Here is a 19778-nt window from a genome sequence, read left to right as displayed (position 1 = left end):
TATTAGCCTCTGAGCTCCAGTGCAAGGAACTTTGAATCCTTAAGCATACCAATAGATTTTGGACATTCAAACAGTTAAGGGAGTACTCCTTCTTGTTCCAACATGTCTGTGCATCCGTGCACAAAGCAAGGTCCATAGACATGGATGAGAGAATTTGGTATGGATGAACTTGACTGGCCTGCACGGAGTCCTGCCCTCAACCCGATAGAAAAACCTTTGGGTTGATTTCGAGTTGACAGTGAGCCAGGCCTTATTGGCCAACATCAGTGTGTGACCTCATAAATATGCTCCTGGAAGAATGGACAAAAATTCCCATAAACACACTCCTAAACCTTGTTGAAGGTTATAATTTCTTTACACTAAAATAATGACTTAAAAATAACAGCAATACCACCGCCTTTTTTCCCCCCTATTTGACACTTGTTCATAAAATACAAAAATGCTGGTGTTGCCTCATATAGGATGGTGTTACAGCTACTTTCTGTTAACCGCTTTTCATTTGGCAGCAAAAAGTCTCGACCATAGGTTAAACGTTGATGTCATTAATCAACATTGATTTTTTACTCAGTGACCTGATATTGAAAAGAGCTAGTCTTGCAGAGATAACTGGAGACAATGGTTTGATAGATTCACATTTTATCCTCACTAAGTTTGTAGTTCTACTTTTTTTGTGCCATATTTCTTTGACCAACTTTCTGTCCCTTGTAATTACAGGGATACAAAATGCCTGATCTCCATAGGGGTCTGACTTATTCTGGAAAAGACCCCCCACATTTCAGTCAGATTTGGAGATAAGATTATTCATGGGTGAAGGAAGGACCCTTCACATTTCAATGGATTTTGGATTCAGGCGAGGGGGGGTGGGAGGAAGATCTTGGTGTGGTGTGTGTTGGATTCCAATATTGGCAATAGCCTTCATCCTGTCCGTCACATCTAACAGGGCATTTAGGCTAGTCGAGAGTGAGTTTTTGCCATTTCCTCCAATGGGGCAGGGAGGGGTGTGGGAGATTCAAAGTGCTGCCTCATCTCGTTCCTCATTCGTTCCTCTGATTGTCTGGGTGACCATGGTGACTCCATCTGCGCCTCGTGTCGCCTTATCTCTTGTTCCTCCTATTGTTTGGGAACAACAGGAGACTCCTGCAGTTTTTGTCCTTCGGCCGCGTCAACAAGGCCAATATTTTCCTTTCGGGCCATTGAATGACGTACGCAGTAAAAAAATGTTGGCAGCCAATAACTTAACCCCTTGCCTATTTAGACAGAAACCATTTGCCTTGTAAAGATGTCTGCGCTCCCAAAAAATGCAGAAATTGTCAATGAGGCTCACGGATAGCGCAGTACACACTTCTTTGAGCCACTTATTTAATGGATTAAGCCTACTGAAACGTTTATCTCCCAATTGTACCACTGGGAGAGGTCCACTTATGAAAACCTCAGCATCTAAACATTGCACATTCATTAGAAGATCAATGAAATCTCGCTTCAGTACCTCTGATTGCTGCTTGTGTATAATGACAGATTTCATAATTGGGTGCTCATTAGTGATCTCCAGGATTATTATTTTTTTAGAGATATCAGACACCATATCATTGGTAAAACACAGAACGTTGGTGTTCCTCTCCATGCAAAAACGTTTGACATCCTTGACAGCTCCATCACCAACTATTAACGTTTGGGGGGGCCATTTTTTTCTTGTATGATTGAGTTTCATACCTTTCAGTGGTGGTGGGGGATGAGTATTATTGGCCAGGGTCTTTTAAAAGTGCCTCAAATCCATTTGTAAGTCTGATGTCAATTTTCTTGCCCTTCGGTGTTGCGACCGTCCACGGCCGCTCTCTCTGGTTTGAAGAAGGACGCAACGCAGGCCAGCCGGATTCCTCTGTAATCTGCTGGTGTGCTGTCTTCCCTTTTAGATGTTGTGCCATATGTTTAGGCTTTGCTCCCAGTAAATTCCAGGGAGAACTGCTGGATGTTCCATTACCGTTTCCACAGTCCATATCCGTCCTCTTTGTGGAGCTAAGTGGCTGTCTGTTAGCATGCTTCTGCTCACCATTTTGAGACATCGGTAGAGTGGTTTCACTCTCCAACTGTCCATTTACGTCCACACGCACTACAAGACGGTGTATTTTCGTATCCAGGAGCGCCCTCTTCTGTAGCAGTTTGTGATAGTCTTCAATGGAAAATGGAGGACTCTTGTTGCTGGTCTCGTTGCTAATAGCAGGATTATGCTAATTAGCAGGCCACGCTCACGTCATGGTAAGGGGGTATCAAAAAATATTGGAATATGGCAACAACTGACCGTATCTACAAAAAAAAGTACAGTCCCACAGTATTTAAAAATATTCAGGAGTTGCTGCTTCTAATTTCTTTGGGAGAAGAAAAACAAGCTTATCGGCAAGAAAAATGTAAACAGAGGCGAAGCAAACAGAAAAGTGTCTGCACTGTAGCGTCTGCGTTAATTTTGGGTAAGTTCGGTCATGGTATCGAGGTATGCGTACATAATGCTTGAAAATAACACAGACATTCCCTCACTTTCCCTAACACGTCTCAAAATTGTCAAGTAGTTATTGCAAGTAGTGACAGTGAAGCAAATGTTCTTACACGTCTCAAACGACAGTGTATGGTGGAAAGAAGAGGGGTACAAGTCACACAAATGCTTATAAAGTTTTTAAACTAAATCTGAGGGTCGAGGGAGACTAGTTACAAATAGAAAGGGCAAACGTTTGTCACGCTTTGAGTTACTCCATTCTCCCACGTTCGTCACCTCTTCATAGGCCCTTCCCCATATTCCTCCTGATTTATGATCTCTGGCAAAGAAGGTGTTCAGGTGTCGGATCCTTCTGTAATCTTTGTGGAAAAAGACTTGTTTCCTAACAATGTATTCTTTCCAACTTTCCCCAGACATGGCAAAATACTTCACCATTGGGATTATTATTGTTTTGGCAAATCTTTTTCTGACAGAATAAGTAAGGAAGCAATCTTGTCTTTGTGGGTTTTTTATTACAAGGAAAAAAGAGAGGAAAAGGTACAAGTCATGATGAGTTGTCCCCCCTTACTAAAGAGCAAGCAAAGAAACACCTTCATGGTATCGAAGTGAGAGAGACAGAAAAGAAAAGGAAGAACACAATTATCTTTGTTCAGCTGCACTCGAATTTCTCTTTCTCGGAATGGACTCACGACATGGCCAGGAAGAGCTAGTACGCACAACATGGCCGAAGAAAACAGCTAATAGTCACAACGTGGCTGGAACAATGGAACAAGAAAGCATGTGAAGGTCTTCATTGTCAACTCATTAGCAAATTCCTAGTTTGAATTATCCATCCATCCATTTTCTGTACCGCTTAGCCTCACTAGGGTCACGGCATGCTGGAGCCTATCCCAGCTATCTTCGGGCGAGAGGCGGGGTACACCCTGAATTGGTCGCCAGCCAATCACAGGGCACATATAAACAAACAACCATTCACAGTCACATTCACATTCATACCTACGGGCAATTTAGAGTCTTTAATTAACCTACCATGCATGTTATTGGGATGTGGGAGGAAACCGGAGTACCCGGAGAAAACCCACGCAGGCACGGGCAGAACATGCAAATTCCACACAGGCGAGGCTGGGTTTCGAACCCGGGTTCTCAGAACTGTGAGGTGGCAGTGTGTTCTATTAGTCATTAAAACTGCTCTAATTGCTAGAGGACTCTGCATCTTTTTGCACAATTGCCCCCCAAAAATGATCATTTTTAACGGCATTACCAGATTACTAGCAACCTTTTATTGCTCAGTGATTGTTCTTGTCAATGTCTTTATGTCTCAAAAGTGTTCGCTGTCAATTGTCTGTCTGTTGCCGTACTAGAGCGGCTCCAGCTAGCGGAGACAAAGTCCTTGTGTGTTTTTGACATACTTGGCAAATAAAGATGATTCTGACTCTGATTCTGATTGGTCATTGCTAAATCACAGGGTAGATGGAGACAATCAATCATACACTCACATTTGCGGATAATTTAGAGTATTCATAGAACCCAAAAGGCATGTTTTGGGAATGTAAGAGGAAGCCGGAGAACCCAGAGAACGCCCACGCAAGCAAGCGAGGAGGACTTGCAAAAGCCACACAGGAAGAACGTGTGGAAGTTGGTTTTGAAAGCTTGTTGGACTTAGCAACAGTAACCCCGGGCGCTTCAGCTGCCCGGGGTTACTGTACTACTCCAGTCTGTTCCACTAACTTGTGTAGGTGTTCACTGTGATGGGTTAAATGCAGAGAACAAATTCCGTGTGCATGCATGCATGTGCATGACAATAAAAGGTGATTCTGTTCTATTCTATTCTATTCTATTCTAAGGAGTAAGGTCATTACACTTGTTGCATTGCAGATCATGAATATAAAATGAAAGTAGTAGGAGCAGAAACGAGAATGGAGGTGGGGGGTTGGTGGTCGTGGGGAGATCCAAATCGCGGTGAATGTTAAGCTGTTCTGGCATGCTGGAATTTGAATTTCTGCTTGGACATAACATCACATGTATTGTTTAAATCCTTCTACTGTAATCCCCAGGGGAAAGAAGAAAACTGTGGGGGAAAGCCACAGACAGAGGTTTCGAGCAGGATGCGTGCACGGAGGATAGGCTGAGGTCTCAAGAAACAAGAGCGAGAAAGGTGACAGAGAGGCAGCGCTGTTCCCACTGTCATCAGCAAATTCCTCACATAACTCTGCTTGGCAGCAGACTCTCATCCAAGAAGCGACACAAATTCCTGACTCTGGCTCTCACTGGCTCCTTCCAGGGATTTAATGAATTCCTTATGGAGAACAAACCCGAGGCCCTTAAACTGACGTGGGGGGAAATGCCTTGGAGAAATAGAGCGGAATGAGACCCTCTACTGTAGAATGCACCTGAAGTTGGACAGTTTGGCATTCCATCCCCATCCATCCATCCAGTTTCCCCTGACTCCCGGAGACAAATTCCTCGTGTGTTTTGGACATACTTGGCAAATAAAGATGATTCTGATTCTGATTCTGATGATAAGGGGAAAAAAAGTGGAGGAAACAATTTTTGCTTACCATTTTTATTCACTCTGGCACGTTGACCAACTGGTTAGCACATCTGCCTCACTTTTCTGAGGACCGGGGTTCAAATCCCAGCTCCGCCTGTGTGGAGTTTGCATGTTCTCCCCCTGCCTGCGTGGGTTTTCTCCGGGTACTCCGGTTTCCTCCCACATCCCAAAAACATGCATGGTAGGTATGAATGTGAATGTGACTGTGAATGGTTGTTTGTTTCTATGTGCCCTGCGATTGGCTGGTGACCAGTTCAGGGTGTACCCCGCCTTCTCGCCCTAAGATAGCTGGGATAGGCTCCAGCACGCCCGTGACGCTAGTGAGGATAAGCGGTAAAGAAGATGGATGGATTGATCTTTATTCACCTTAAGGAAGAGACATTTTGTTACTATTTTAGTTGTAAATAGTTTCTTTGCCTCTTTGAATATTGTTTGCCTAATAGCATAATAGCTGAGTTAATTTTAACTTACTGTCACAATATAAATACAAATGTAGTTTTTTTTATTCATGGCTCTGGAGACTGTCTGTCATCCAGGTCATGGTAATCTGAATCAAGGCAACTGGATTCTAATTGTGTGTGGAATTATTGAATTTTTTTCAGCAGTAGCTGTCGTTGCCTTGAATTCGGGATGTGGGTGTCGCAACCCCGCCACGTTTTCGGAGTTCAACACTCAAACTTTGCACGCTGAGTGTAAGCCTCAAAAGATTCGCTGACTTTTCTGACCATTTTCTGAGCCGCTTCTCCTCACTCGGGTCGCGGACGTGCCGGAGCCTATCCCAGCTATCATCGGTCAGGGGGCGGGGTACACCCTGAACTGGTCGCCAGTCAATCGCAGGGTGTGCCGTCATGTGTGATAAAAATTTGAGACCGATTTTGTTTTTCCATAAAATTTGGAATCATTATTATTTATGAACTTATTTTGTTAAAAAACAAATGTCAGTAATAGAAATACAGTACTCATTCCACGGTGCTGCAGGAACAAGTTCAAACCCAGTATAAATGACATAACTTGCCAAATTCTTGTAATGCTCTATTAGCCCTTAGTGTAAACACAATTTGCTCCCACTTTTCAAGTGCGAATGTAAATAACGCATGCACAGTGCATTTTATTTTTGCACCCTCTCATCAAAAGAGCGACCCGAGGTTGCAGGGAGTGCATACAGACGTGGAGGCCATACATGAGGAAATTGTTTTGTTTTCCACAAATTACATTAATCAAGAAAAAAGAAAAAGGTCAACCTTCCGCAAAAATAAAGAAATAAATCGGATGTATGATTTAGGAGTTCCTTAATTTTTAGGAGCAGTTATGTGCATTCAGACAGAAGCTGACCAGCTCACTGTAGTCATACATATGATAGCAATATTCTTTATTGATCCTGCAAGGAAATGATTATTTACATTCTCCTGTTGGCATTCTGTACAATCAATAAAGCTCAAGAAATTGAAGCTACCGCTGCAAGAGGTTGGACCTGTACCTTAGCCATCACAGCACCCTTCAAAAAAAGAAAAGTGGAGTAGCTCAGAAGCTAACTGTGGACTGTGGCATTTATTTAGCTTCTTCGCATACATAAAACCACATCCAAAAATAATCAGATTTACAAAACAATAAAATACACAAGAAAAATATAATACAGCAAAAGAAAATCCTTCAGCAATGCTTACAACTACATGGTGAACAACACATTTGTTTTTATACATATTTGCGTTGGTATGTTACACAACTGATGCACAGATCACATATGCATGCAGGGGAAACTTCCTGTCCACATTCTGCTTGGAGGGTGAAAGAAACACAAGGAGCAATTGCTCAAATGCCTGCAATTTAGCATTTTAACATGAATAAAGAGAACCTATGTACATCTTTCATTGTTACAAAAGTACATTGAAAACAAACTATGCAGTTCTGCTTTGTGACTGCAATTTTTTTAACATAATCCAACAAAAGCTAGCTACACAACTGAGCGTAGTGTTTAAAAACAAGATGGAGTGACTAAAGCAGTTAACACCCATTCACTGCGAGCCTTCCCAGTTAACAGATATTTGACTTCTAAAGCAGTCAATGGCAGCGAATGTGTTAAGTGGCTCCAAAACAACCAACACCGTTAACCTCAGAATCCTAAAAAAAAAAGTGATCCTAGGAACACATTTGACCAGAGTGCAACAACTTTAGATTCAGAGCTTGAATTTTGAACACTCATATCAAAAACATTGGCAAGATACGAGAGGGTTAAAGAATAAAAGCGGCAAACGTTGACGGCCACATCCTTCCCAATGTTAAGGCTGCAAACCAAACCCATATAAGCAAATGGAAAAGAGAATGTCGGTGGTTATTTCCATGAATTTGAAGGTGTCCTTGTAGTGTATAAAGTATGATGTCCACATATACATTTTGAAGTGATGCTAATGGGCCCATTATTTGCAAACTATGTTGTTTTATTTTTGGCAACTCTATTATGTATTTTGAATATATACAAAAATGTATGTTTTCTTCACAACTGCCCTGTTTTCAAATGATAGACTGTACTGTAAGTTTTTTTTTTTTGAATGTGCTTAAAAACAACTGTCATTTTGTGTTATGCGTTCTAAAGTGTGCGTGTATGAAGTCTGGTTGTTGGGCCAGTGAATCATCCCAGAAGCAGCCCTGACAGGGCGTTTAAGTCTCTCATGTACGGGTTGTCGCTGAGGATGCGATCAATCTGTTGCTTCTGGTCCGGGAAAATCACGCACAGCTGCCTCTTCAGCTCGGACGTCTCCCCCGGTGAGCGCTGGGAAGGGGGCGACGGCGAGGGAGAGGCGGTGCGGCGTCGGCCCGGGTGGGGCCACTGCGCACTGGGTTGGGGCACGAGGGACGACGGAGGCTGGGGTGCGACGGCTGGGGTCCGCGGAGTGGAGTGGATGGCCTGCACGTAGACTGGATGCTGCTGGTTGTTGGATGGACGCAGGTCGGGGGGCCTCAGAGGGGGAGGGGCCAAAGGAAGATGCCTGGACGGGCACGGTAAGGGAAGGAGAAAAGGTGTAAATAATGATGTCCGAACTTTTTTTTTCTTCTTTTAACAGCAGGTCACATACAGAAAAATGCAAGGGGGGGGCACCTCCCCATGGATTTTTGAAACACGCTAAAACCAAATTCCATACGATGTAGATCAAAATATGCTATGCAGGTATTACTGTGATATCAAATAAAACCTTTTTATGAAAGAATTGGGTGATGTAACGTTCAACTTAAACCATTTTTAAAACAAATAATTACTTGATCAATCCTCCGCTCTTTGCGGGGGATTACTGTGTAGTTCATATTTATGACCGCAAATCCTTATGTGTGCGGTCAACAGTGTTGCCACAGTTACCTTGAAAAAGTAACAACTGTGCGCGCATGTACGTAAACGTGAAAGTGAGACGCACGCACGCACACCACAGTAATTTGGATGTGAAGAGCGAGAAAACTTTTTTTCCCCTGACTGCGTGACGTCACCCGTGCAGCACATTCAACCAGTTGGAAGTTCTCACTTTTCATTGTAAATATTATTTAAGCCAAGTATTGTAAGTTCTTCAGTGAGTCCGTACTTACCCTCTGTGACCGATTTAAGACCGCACACTTTGCTATGAATAATTAACCCACAATGCATTTCACATTCAACACGCCAGTAAAACTGGATTCTTAATGTGTAAATAAAAAGTAACAACAATCAAATACACTTTTTGCTCAAGAAAATAGTGTTGCGATAGTGAAATTGTGCATTTCTTTGCACTTTTATGGTACTGCACTGTGCTTTGTGTAATAAACGATCACTTCCCAATCGCTTTCTTCTTCGCTCTTTGTTCGAATCACTAACTACCAATTAGTATTTAGTGAGAGACATTAATGATGCAAAAGCAACTAATGATGGTTTGAAGAAGTAACTGTAGTCTGACTACTTTGCTGGGGAAAGTAACGCGGTACTTTGCCCGTAACTCAAAATGGCGTTTTTTTTTGGCATCACTGGCGGTCAACCCCGAGATTACCCGAGCCGCAGACTCCGTGACTGTGACGTGAAACGGAACGATAGGCAATAACGAAGCGACATGAAGTTCAAGCAGAGGAGCAACAGCTTGTGTTGAGTGTTGTAGAACCTGTCTCAAAAGTCCGTCACCATTATATTAATGAAAAATTAGCCAAGAGTTCTATGTCTTCTACTGTTATTTATTTGTAATGTGTGTGGTCAGCTGGCGTACACCACACATAACAATTTTCTCCTTGTCATTTGTGGGCTCCATCACAATGTTAACACTTTGTTTAGGCGTCCCAATTAAGGAAGCAAATACCTGTTGATTTTACGAAGGAAGATGTCCAGATGAGGTCCGTTTTTCCCCAAAGGGTCATCAGGGATCATGAAGTGGTCTTCCACAAAAGTAAACTGGAGTAACCTGTTAGTGGGGGGAAAAAAAGAGATTTGAATTTTTGAGTCAAATAACATCTGCTTGTGTCATGCGAGGTTTGAGCAAATGACCAATGACCTCTCCTGAATGATTCTGCGCCACGTGTCTGAAGAGTTGACAAAGTCTCGCAGGTTGTCGTTTGTTACAATGACACCGTCTGTTTTTTCCGCTAAGTGGAGCAGGAATCTAAAGGAGAGTGCATGTGTTAGACAATCCGGAGTTCCTTGGTCATTTTATTCTAATAGCTATTTTCATCTTTTATTGCTCATACTGTTCTATACGTGTTGAGACTGTAACTGTATATGCATGCTCAAAACTTTATTTCCTGCTCCTTCATGTGGAAAAAGTGCCTTCCATATTAAATGTATGACCACAATTCAAACGGTGTACGTGCGTAGTATGTGTGCACCTGTCGTCATGCGAGGCTATCCTTTTGCCACAGACTTCTCTGGAGGGGGTGAAAGAGAGCAGCCGCAAGTCTTCTAGTTGATTTAAGAAATGTTGTTCTGCAGAAATAAATGGACATATGGAATCAGAAAACAGATAACCAGACAAAAACAAAACAAAAGACAAAAAAAACAGCACTGGATCCTGAATCTGTGTTCGGATCTTTAATTCACTTCAAAAGCCCCGATTCATTCATTAGCGTCAAGGTTGTTTTCTTGTCATTCATAAACGCGACACATGCCGTGAGTACCTGTTGTGAATGGGTCTCTCTTCTGGCGCCACTGAGGAACAAATACAGTGATCTCCCTGTGGCCCCGCCTCCAAAATGTCTCCACTGCGAGCGCTATCCCTCGACAGGAGAAGAACCGATTTAGGCCGTGACTAAAGAGACAAAAAGACAAACTGGTGACAACAAGGAACAAAATGTGCAGTTTCTATTTTTTTTTTTAACGACGCTGTCCCTTATTCAGGTCAGCTGGTGAGCTGGAGCCTATCCTAGCTGACGTTGGGCGGGAACCAGATGGACCCTGGAATGCTTGCCAGCCAATCACAGGGCACAGGCAAACAACCATGTGGGAGGGAGCACGAGTGCAGGCATGTGGAGCACATGCACACACGCCACACAGGGAGGCTTGCTGAGATTTGAACCTCAGAACTGAGGCAAACCTGCAAACTCCTACCACACCGTGCTGCCCAGTGTGCAATAACAAAAAACACCACATGCCCCTTCATCCCTTCTCTAAGACAAATCTAATGCAGTCCTCCTTCGTATGTGTATACAAATCTAAGGACCGCATTTCCTCAAATATTGGCTACGTCACTACAGAGAATACCTAACGTTATTACAAATAATTTAAACAAATATTTATTAAAAGATATGTACAAATTAAAAAAAAAAAAGATTGAAATATGTACCACATTTGAATTAAAATGGTGTGAAAAATGTCTGCCCCTTAAGACGAGATCATCATTATTTCAGTTTACAGTATATACTTTTGAAAAGCAGTACAAATTTTGACTCAAAACAGGTTGCTTTGATCTACTTGTGTCATTTAGGTTGCTACTTGGCAGTTTTTCTTTAGCAACTAGAAACTTGATTGCAGTATATTGCCTGCTAAGTCATTAATGACTGTCTATACCTCTGTGCCAAATCTTGTTTAAGCGCAATTGTTCCACAAAAACATTTACAATTTACTGCACGGTGTTTTCTCAAGTTATAAGTGAGCTGAAATATCCGCGTTTGGGCAGACAGCGCCAGACAAATACTACAATACGCGAAAGCTGTTGTTTTTCTTCGTCTATTGCAGGGGTGGCCAACCCACGGCTCGCGAGCCTCATGCGGCTCTTTAACTAGTTTCAAGCGGCTCTTCAGGAGCTGTCACATGACTTGCGTCAAAAATGAACGGAGAGTTTGTGTGTGTGAGACAGTGCACACAATGTTAACTGTTGAAAATTACTGATATTATCATGTTGGTGTGGTTATTTTCATTAGATCTGGCTGAGCAGAGGTCTGTGTATGCGTGCATACATGATTAAAAGATGATGTTCATGTGTATGATGTGGCTCTTTGCAGTAACACAGGGAAAAAAAAGTGGCTCTTCGTCTCTGACTAGTTGGCCACCCCTGGCCTATATATATACACATACTTGGCAAATAAAGATGATTCAGATTTTGATTCTGATTCAAACTTACGCCATTGCCACATTGCTGCCATCTATGATGATGTGGCGGAGTTCCGGTCGTCCCGGCTCATTGGGTAGCTTCAGTCTATACGGAGTCTTCAATGATTGGTGAAAACGGGCCAAACCAGTCACAGGGGGCGCGGGTGGGTTGCTTGATGGAGGACTCCTGGCTCCGCTGCCGTGAAAGCCGAAGTGGCCGAGGGTCTGGTAGGCAGAGGAACGGCTTGTGGTCAGGGCCGACTGAGGGGTACAATCAAGTCCTTTACATCATTTCAGTAAAATATTGTGAATGAGAAAGGTGATAGTAAACATGAAATGCGTCTTAAAATGTACCATGACATAAAACAAGTGGAGTAAAGCTGTCAAAACGAGAAAACCTCCATATTAATGTAATACCTACATTGGGTGCGGAAGCCACACAGGCGGTGCTGGCCGTCAGCCACTGGGGTGTACTGCGCAGTGCAGTCACACTCTCAACTTTCACTGATCCACCCAAAGTCCGAGTCCCACCTCTCGACAGGTGATCCCGATGTGAAACGCTCCCACCTCCCCGTGCCAAGTAGTCTGTTCTGGATCCGGTCTGGGTGTCAGCGTGTGCCATCGTCATCCTTGATGTCCGAGTATCGGCTGTTTTGCTGTTTGTTACGCCGACGTCGTCGTCATCGTCAATGGTAATCACCTCGTAGTTCCCCGCTCCTCCTTGGGCACTAGAGCTCCTCTTGATGGTAATAGCCTGTTTTTTTTTTTTTTTCACCAAAGTAGCACCATGAAAAACAAAATACATGACATAATGCAAATATGAAGAGACTACCAACTAGAATGGTTTGGCACCATCCATTTGCTATCGGCTGTCCTAGAGTCTCTGGTTAGAACCTGTCCAAGCTGATTTTGAGTGAGAGGCGGTGTAGACTATGGACTGGTCAGCAGCCAATCACAGGGCACCTCAACATTCACACTCACACCTACGGACAATTTGGAGTCTTTAATTAACGTAAAATGGCTGCTTTTGGAATGTGGGAGTAAGCCAGAGTACCTGCGGAAATCTCACACAAGCACAGAGCCAAAATTCAAACGCTGAGCATGCGAATTATGAGGCCAATGTGCCAACCACTATGTAATAGGCTTGGGACGTTATCAGATTCTGACGGTATGATAGCCTTGAGCAAAAATACCACAGTATTTAAATTAAAAACATCCCCCCACCCCCCAATTTAACACAATCTATTTTATTTTTAAACAAAAACGTAGGATACAGGAAGTCCTCGAGTTACGACATACTCCACCTATGACGTTTCGACTTTACGATGCCCGTGCCTCGTCCGCCGTTTTGTCCCCAGCACCATAGTGTTTCTGCTTAGCTAGCCTGTTTGTGTGCCGCGAGTATCTTTGCCTTTTTCGCCCTCCCTTTTACACACTCTCAGCAGTAATGGTATGTACAGCATCTTATTTTTTTTATTTTAATGGATTTTAGTTTCTTTATACGAAGTGTTAACCTTTCCTGCTACAGTCACCTGACCGCGGTCGGGAGACGCCTTCTCCAGGGCCGAGGTCGTCCTCCTCGGGGTTAACTCCCTTCTCTCGTTGCACAGCCGAGCTGGGTGGCGGCAACAATAAAGGCACGAAGCACCGATTTGCTGCTTTAATGGCTTTTTTTAGCTCGTCTGCACATTCAACGGCTAATCAATACTCTTCCCCGGTCGCCGTCACTACACTTGCCACTGTACACACTCGCACCTGCGCGCACTCCTTCCTCCTTCAGTCTCGCCGGATGACGCCTGCGCAGTCCTGTCTCACTCACGGATCGACGCACACGCCCACACACACCGAGCTTGCTGTCACAATCACGTGGGCCAATACCCGTAACAGAAGTATTTCGACGTAAATTTCGACTAACGGTGAAATCTGACTTACGCCGAAATGTGGGTTACGTCACCAGCCTAGGAACGGAACTCGAGGACTTCCCGTATTTGGTACATTAAATATCATTTCCATGTGGAGTTTACACAAATAAATAAATATTAGCACTTCGTAAATCACAATCACACTGTTGCATCAGTGGTGAGCTATTTTTTGAAGAGACCCGCTGGCTACTTATGTGTTCCTTGAGGGCTACATGGTGACTGCGGGCACCATGGACGTGATTCCTGCTCTTGCATAGTCCTATGTAATATATATAAAATGCAAGAACAAACGTATTTACAATTCAACTTAACTATTTTGGGCTTTTGCTACTAAATTCTCAAGTGAAAAAACAATCACTACAAAACACAAAAGTAAGTTAAATTATGTACAAAAAAATCAGCGTCCCCTTAACTTGTCTGAAACACCAAGTGCCTCAAGCTTTGAGGAGCTTGTCCGGTTTCTTCTGTCTGGCTGTGATCTGCCCGGTTTTGGAGAAGATTCTCTCAGAATGGACTGAATTTGCTGCTATGCAGAGTCATTGTATGAACAGCAAGTCAGCAACAGTTCCATGAACTGACACCATCATTAATATATTTTTCTCAATTTGTATTGTCAATAAAATGTATCCTCTGCGTGTACGCACACTGGCGCCCCAAGTCGGCTCTCATTAAGATGAACTGAGTTGACTGGTTCGTGCGCGAGTCTCGTCTTAGCTTTGCTTTTCCTTTCCACCCCATACTTTGGCTAACCGACTCGAACCGTAACATTGCGGCTTAAGATGGGCGTACGTTACCTGTTGAGTGTTGGTTTCGCTGCCACTGCAATGCCTCCGGTGGCCAAATCCATTACTACTGGCTCCGTGATGGTTGGGCTTAATATTTTCTTTGGACCGCCCTGGATCCCGCTCCCTTTCCCCCTCGATGGCTAGAGAGGAGGTCGTTGAGGAAGCCGCGGGAAAGTCGGAGGAGCGCACATTGTTCAGTTTGGTTTCTTTTATTCCTCTTTTTGTTTCCTCCTCACAACTGTTTGTTTCTGCCACAATTTTTTCAAGAATAAGGAAGGTGTCTTCTGTTTGTCCCGTATCCTTGATGACACGCTCGACCACATCCTGCTGATAACCCATGGTTCTAAAGGAAATTTGGTTGAAAAAAAATGTGTTCATTAAAATTGAAATGAAACTGCATTATCATGATTTTTATTACTGTGATGTTCACCTGAAGAAATTGACCAAACAACGGAGGTTGGTTTCTGGGCTGACTGCCTCGCTTTCGTCTGCGATACCCTCACAAGGGTCCAGCAGGATTGGACCAGCAACTGTGTTTGCTTTAGTGGAAGAGGATGAGGAGATTGTGCACGAAGCAGATGTGTTTTTGGCTCGATAACCACTACCGGCCCCGTGGCCTTCTCTGTCCCGGTGTCGCTCCCTATCCCTCGACCTCTCTGGGGACTCATCTCTCCGCTCTAGAGAGTACTGTCTCTTAGTGTCCCGAGTTTCGCTCTCAGAAGAGCGCCGCTTGTGCGATGGCCTGATGCCATTCAGCAGGATGGCCTCGGGACCCAAACAGATGCCGCCTACTGCTTTTCCGGCGCTATCGCCAAAAGATGTCGTCCGTGTCCCTCTGTCCTCAAAGCTGGTGTCAAGGATGCGATTAGAAAGCTCTGTCACAGGGGTGCTACTCTGTGAGCGGTCTTGCTCAAACTCCGCCATGCTGGGATGCAGGTTCTGGTTCAGGAGAGCCAAAGATACACAACACAATGTCAGATTTGGGCTTAGCTTGATCTTAAAGGCACAACATGATCAATGCATAAGATGTATGCTGTCAAGACATATTGGACAAATTGTGTCCAAATGTTTACTCGTAATTTTGTTGTTTATTGTTCACACTTTTAACAGAAATTAAGATGGGAAATTCTGCTCGCTTACTATACATGAAAAATTCTGTTCCACCACGGATGTAGAATTCGGTCCTCCAAGAAAGAAATCTCGCGCGATCAAACAAAAACGAAGAAGAGAAATAGCAACAACCGTATGACACAAGACGTAACTTTGCAGAGGACACATGAGAGGATGCAATGATGGTGGTCTCGGGATTAATTTTTAAAAGGAAAAATCATAAACTAAAACCCGAGGAAACACTTGGCGGAGACGTTAAGGAAGCACTCTCGGGCTTCCCAAAGCTCCAGGAGCTGGTCTTCCATTTCTGAGGTCCACAGGGACTGTGTTTTAAGTGTGGTGTAACCATATTATTTTAATAGTATGCTTGTATTTTGAAGGCCTGATTGTACTTCTTGACAGGTTGCGTTGTAATTTTGTTAAATTAAAGGCAAATTAAATCAAATGTTAGTTTCTACAGAGAAACCAACAGCTAGAAAACGCCACAAAACACGCCCCAGGAAATCAATTTGGAGGGGGCAATAGGGAGGCCCTAGCCGTCTTGTGTTTTTTTAGGGGAGTCTGATTGTGTCACACTTTGAAAGTCCCTACTGTAAAGAATGTCACACACAGACTTGATAGGTACATTTCCTCTTCATAACAGCATTTTTTCCCCCCTGCATTACACAAAAGCTGCCATTTTCACTTCTTGTGTGTTCAGTCACGTCACTTGGTGTGCGGCGGCCCGAATCTAAAGCGGTTTGTCTGTTACAAACACTGTCTCCTTAAATGATAAGAACAAGAGGTAAATAAAACATGCGCACTCAAGATAGAACAGAAAAGGGCCTTCCACAAACTGCATAATGGAAGCAGGGAATTCTACAAACTGTCTTGTACAGTTGAAGACTTAAGAGTCTGAAATAAACTTTAAAACCCCTGTTTGAATAATCAATTAAGAAAGGTGTGCCCCCCCCACACACACTTCTATCCCTATAGTCCCTATAGTCGATTATTGTACAGTAAATCCTGTAATCCTGTATTTATGTGGAAGTTGATTAGAAGACAACGATTCTCAGTCTTTAAGTACCCGGGATATGATTTGAAAACACAAACCAGTGGTGTGTGTGAGCTGGTAGGACTGTGAACCAGTCCCAGTAACTCTTCTTTCAGCGCACTGGGTAGTAGAAGAAGCTCCATGGTGTACTTATCATCCCTTTCCTCCACAAAGGATTTGAATGCTCGTTTCACTACCTGCTCTCTGTCACTCAGTAGACTTCGCTTTTCCTGCATAAAAAGGACAGGGAGGCAAAATTCTGACATAAAATAATCTTGCTCGTTAAAAGTGTTTTGGTTATCCAAAGGGGTGGTGGATAAACCTTGATCTATTTTATATCCCCTGTAAATTGTTGGATATCAACCTCACCTGGAAAAGTGCCACGAACTGCTGAACCCTGCTTTGTGCCATCACAACAGGCTCAGCGCGGCCCAACAAGCGCAGGCGTCCTGGCTCAGGAACCAAAACCTCAGCGCTTGTATCCCGTATGAGTTTATCCAGGAAGAGTCCCCGGGCTCCGGCAAAAATACAGTGCATGTCCACTGGGTAGCGCTCTTCTTTCTGCAGCTCTGGGTCACACAGTCCCCTGACATACTCCTGTAAAACATGAAAAAGCAACATTATAGGAGAAATATCATGCTCCCCCCCCCCCCTCACTATATATATATATATATATATATATATATATATATATATATAAAACCCAATCACAATGACTACTCAAGCAAACAGTTGCTGCAGCAGCAGCAGCGTGCGACTTCTGCTTTTTAAATTTGACGTTTGGGGTAATTTTGGATTCCCTGTAAATCCGGAACACAGAAATGGACAAAAGAAACTCCAACCATGATACGCAATTGCAACACGAAAACACACAAGAAGTTGCTGTCCTGGACTTTTTCTAGTATATGGGATGTAATATTGTCTCTTCGATGCCCCAGTAAACATGAAATATGAATTAAAATCGTCCGCGCGTTTCCGAGTCCCAGTCGTTTTTCTGCCGAGAGGCCTGAAATCAGGTCATTTAAATTTTTCGAGCTTATCGATGTCACTAGCGAAGATCTCCGCCTACCTCTCCGGTCTCGAGCCAACGTGGGTCTTCTACACAGAGGCAACCAATCAGAAGAAAGGGGGCAGTCTTAGCCAAATATTTACAAAGCGGATACAAAACTGGGTTAAACAAAAGTAGCTGTCAGAGGCGCCTTTTCTGGACACTTGTGTGACAAAAACAAGGTGTTTTTTAAAAAAGGAAATTGACACTTGTATATTACGTCCATATTAGAAACTCACTCTATGAAGGTCTATTACATGATAATATTTCTTAAAACAAATTGCTGATTCTGTTCGGGTAATTAAGTCAGATTTCTTATATTATCAGCGCTGTCGGGGGGAGTTGCGGGGACCACGAATATCCCAACATGTCCAACTTCATATTGTTTTTCACAAATCGATACGTTTCTCTTTTTCACATTTATTTTTGTGTTTTGCTAGCTAAATATTGGCCCATGAAAAGCAACAGGCAAGCATGGCAGGAGGGAGGGACTCCGTGCGGACTTATAAAAGACTATTTGTGCAGTGTATATCAATGGTATACGCATTACAAAACTGCTCGCAAGTACAGTACAGTTACAGTATGGACGAAACAAGTCCACAACTTCCACTAGAGAGGGAAAAACTTATATTTTTGTTGCTGCTGAGATGACCAACGAGCAAAATATCTTCTAAAGGACTGAGAGAAACATCTGGACCAAGTCGAAAAGCTGTTGCTTGTTTGGATAAACGAAAAACAGCTCGTGAATTATTGCATTTCTGAGACTATCAGGAACTTCCATGGTGACTTTTGTTAAGAGAAGAGGAAGCTGCAAGCCAGTAAGTAAAGGTAGGGTGGATTTTTTTTTCTCCACCATATTGGAGTCCCCTGGTTTAACTGTACCTTCCCCCAACCAAATGAAGACAATTGAATTGTTCAGCCTGTCACTAAACGCCACCGGCATAGATAGATGAACAAACATATAAACAAATAATTACCAATTGACCAATTGGATAATTTCCTGCAGCATACCTGACTGTATCCAGAACAGTGATTGGGAATCACTGCTCTACTCGGTAGTGAATTTGGAAAGTTCAAAAGCAGGCAAAAAGGATATTTACCACTCAACTAAAAGGAACATGATTGACACGGCTATACTGTCTAACCATCTCACCATAACTATCCCTGGCAGCTGACAGGGAAGTAAGCAATGTCATCTTATGAGAGCTATGAAGCGTTACTTGAAAGGGGTGACCCCTTAACGCTCGCACGCATACACAGCTCAAGACACAAGATGCAAAAGTGACAAACTCGGTGCTCTTGAACGGGGAAACTACTGCACACAGACGGAGCAAGCTAGCAACCACTGAGCACTCTGAATGACCTGTTCATAAAAGGGTCACGTTGGCCCGCTGGTTTATTGAAAAATGAAGCGCTCACCTTTGCTTTCGAAACGTCGTCAGTGTTTCCTCTGAGCTGTAGCCATATCTGACGCGTGCTACCGTGTGCTTGTCCCGTGTGGTCTAACAGCCCGATAATCGTGAACGTCACTTTGAAAACGTGCTCCACTCGGGGTCGGGCACATTTCAGTTCGTCTTCCTTATTCTCCAGGACCGTAAACTCGTCCACCGTGGGGGTGTCTTGCTGTTGCCTCGCAGCCGAGGCGGAAAGGCTGCTGGTCGGCTGCTCGATGCACGTGAGCTCGGTGACTCGCTTCATACCGAGAAGGGGCCGCGTTGTTGACATAGCGTCTCTCGGCGTTAGCGTCGCCTCGGACAAGCGCGTCTTAATATTCCAACCTGTCGGCGTTGCTGGGGCCCTTTGGCGTCTACATGGTATGCTCGGGAAGTAATACGAGGCGACACAACGAGTTTTATAACGTCTAATATAAAGAACACCACGGTCGGGTTAGCTAAGAAGTCGGAAGCACCGAATGACGTATGCGGAAAGTCCCACATACTACGTCATCAAAGGCCGACAGTTGAGTGTTTACTCCACTGTTTATCGGTTGACTTGTGGCGAGTGGCTTTGCGCAAGCATCACATTGACCTTTCGTCTTACGACATAGAAAAGCGTAGACGTCGGTCTTTTGAGGTAAAGGAAGGATGTTTTTATTCCGCAGCAGATGTCTGAACGCGGCCACCTTAGTCTAGACTAACTACTGCGTTGACAAATGTAAACGATTGTGCAGAAGTGTCCCGTATGCCAGTCATAGTGGAGTTGTCTTGGCGTCGGGGGACGGATTTCGGTCAAATCGCTCCAAAAACTATAATACCCTCGTGTAGTGTGAAAATATTACCGTGCTGTGTGTAAGTCTTGGGTACCACAAGACTTTTTGT

General features: G+C 43.7%; 1 protein-coding gene across 2 annotated transcripts; it reads right to left on the bottom strand.

Moving 5' to 3' along the window:
- Positions 1-6384: 6384 nt before the first annotated feature.
- Positions 6385-19389, bottom strand: n4bp1 (nedd4 binding protein 1). 2 transcript variants are annotated; one of them, XM_061676243.1, is made up of 12 exons: positions 18880-19389; positions 16782-17009; positions 16472-16642; positions 14700-15208; positions 14279-14612; positions 11984-12316; positions 11594-11823; positions 10152-10282; positions 9864-9960; positions 9533-9640; positions 9341-9442; positions 6385-8020 (listed from the first exon to the last, which is right to left on the bottom strand). In XM_061676243.1, the coding sequence occupies exons 1-12, from the start codon at positions 19183-19185 to the stop codon at positions 7663-7665; spliced, it is 2907 nt and encodes a 968-aa protein (XP_061532227.1). In that variant the 5' UTR covers positions 19186-19389; the 3' UTR covers positions 6385-7662. The 2 variants fall into 2 exon arrangements, with proteins under 2 accessions (XP_061532227.1, XP_061532228.1); XM_061676244.1 differs by having other exon boundaries at positions 11594-11787.
- Positions 19390-19778: the final 389 nt, after the last annotated feature.

The sequence above is a fragment of the Phycodurus eques genome, chromosome 5, assembly GCF_024500275.1.
Source record: "Phycodurus eques isolate BA_2022a chromosome 5, UOR_Pequ_1.1, whole genome shotgun sequence".
In the NCBI taxonomy this organism is placed as follows: Eukaryota; Metazoa; Chordata; class Actinopteri; order Syngnathiformes; family Syngnathidae; genus Phycodurus; species Phycodurus eques.
This window is presented reverse-complemented; position numbering and strand designations above follow the sequence as displayed.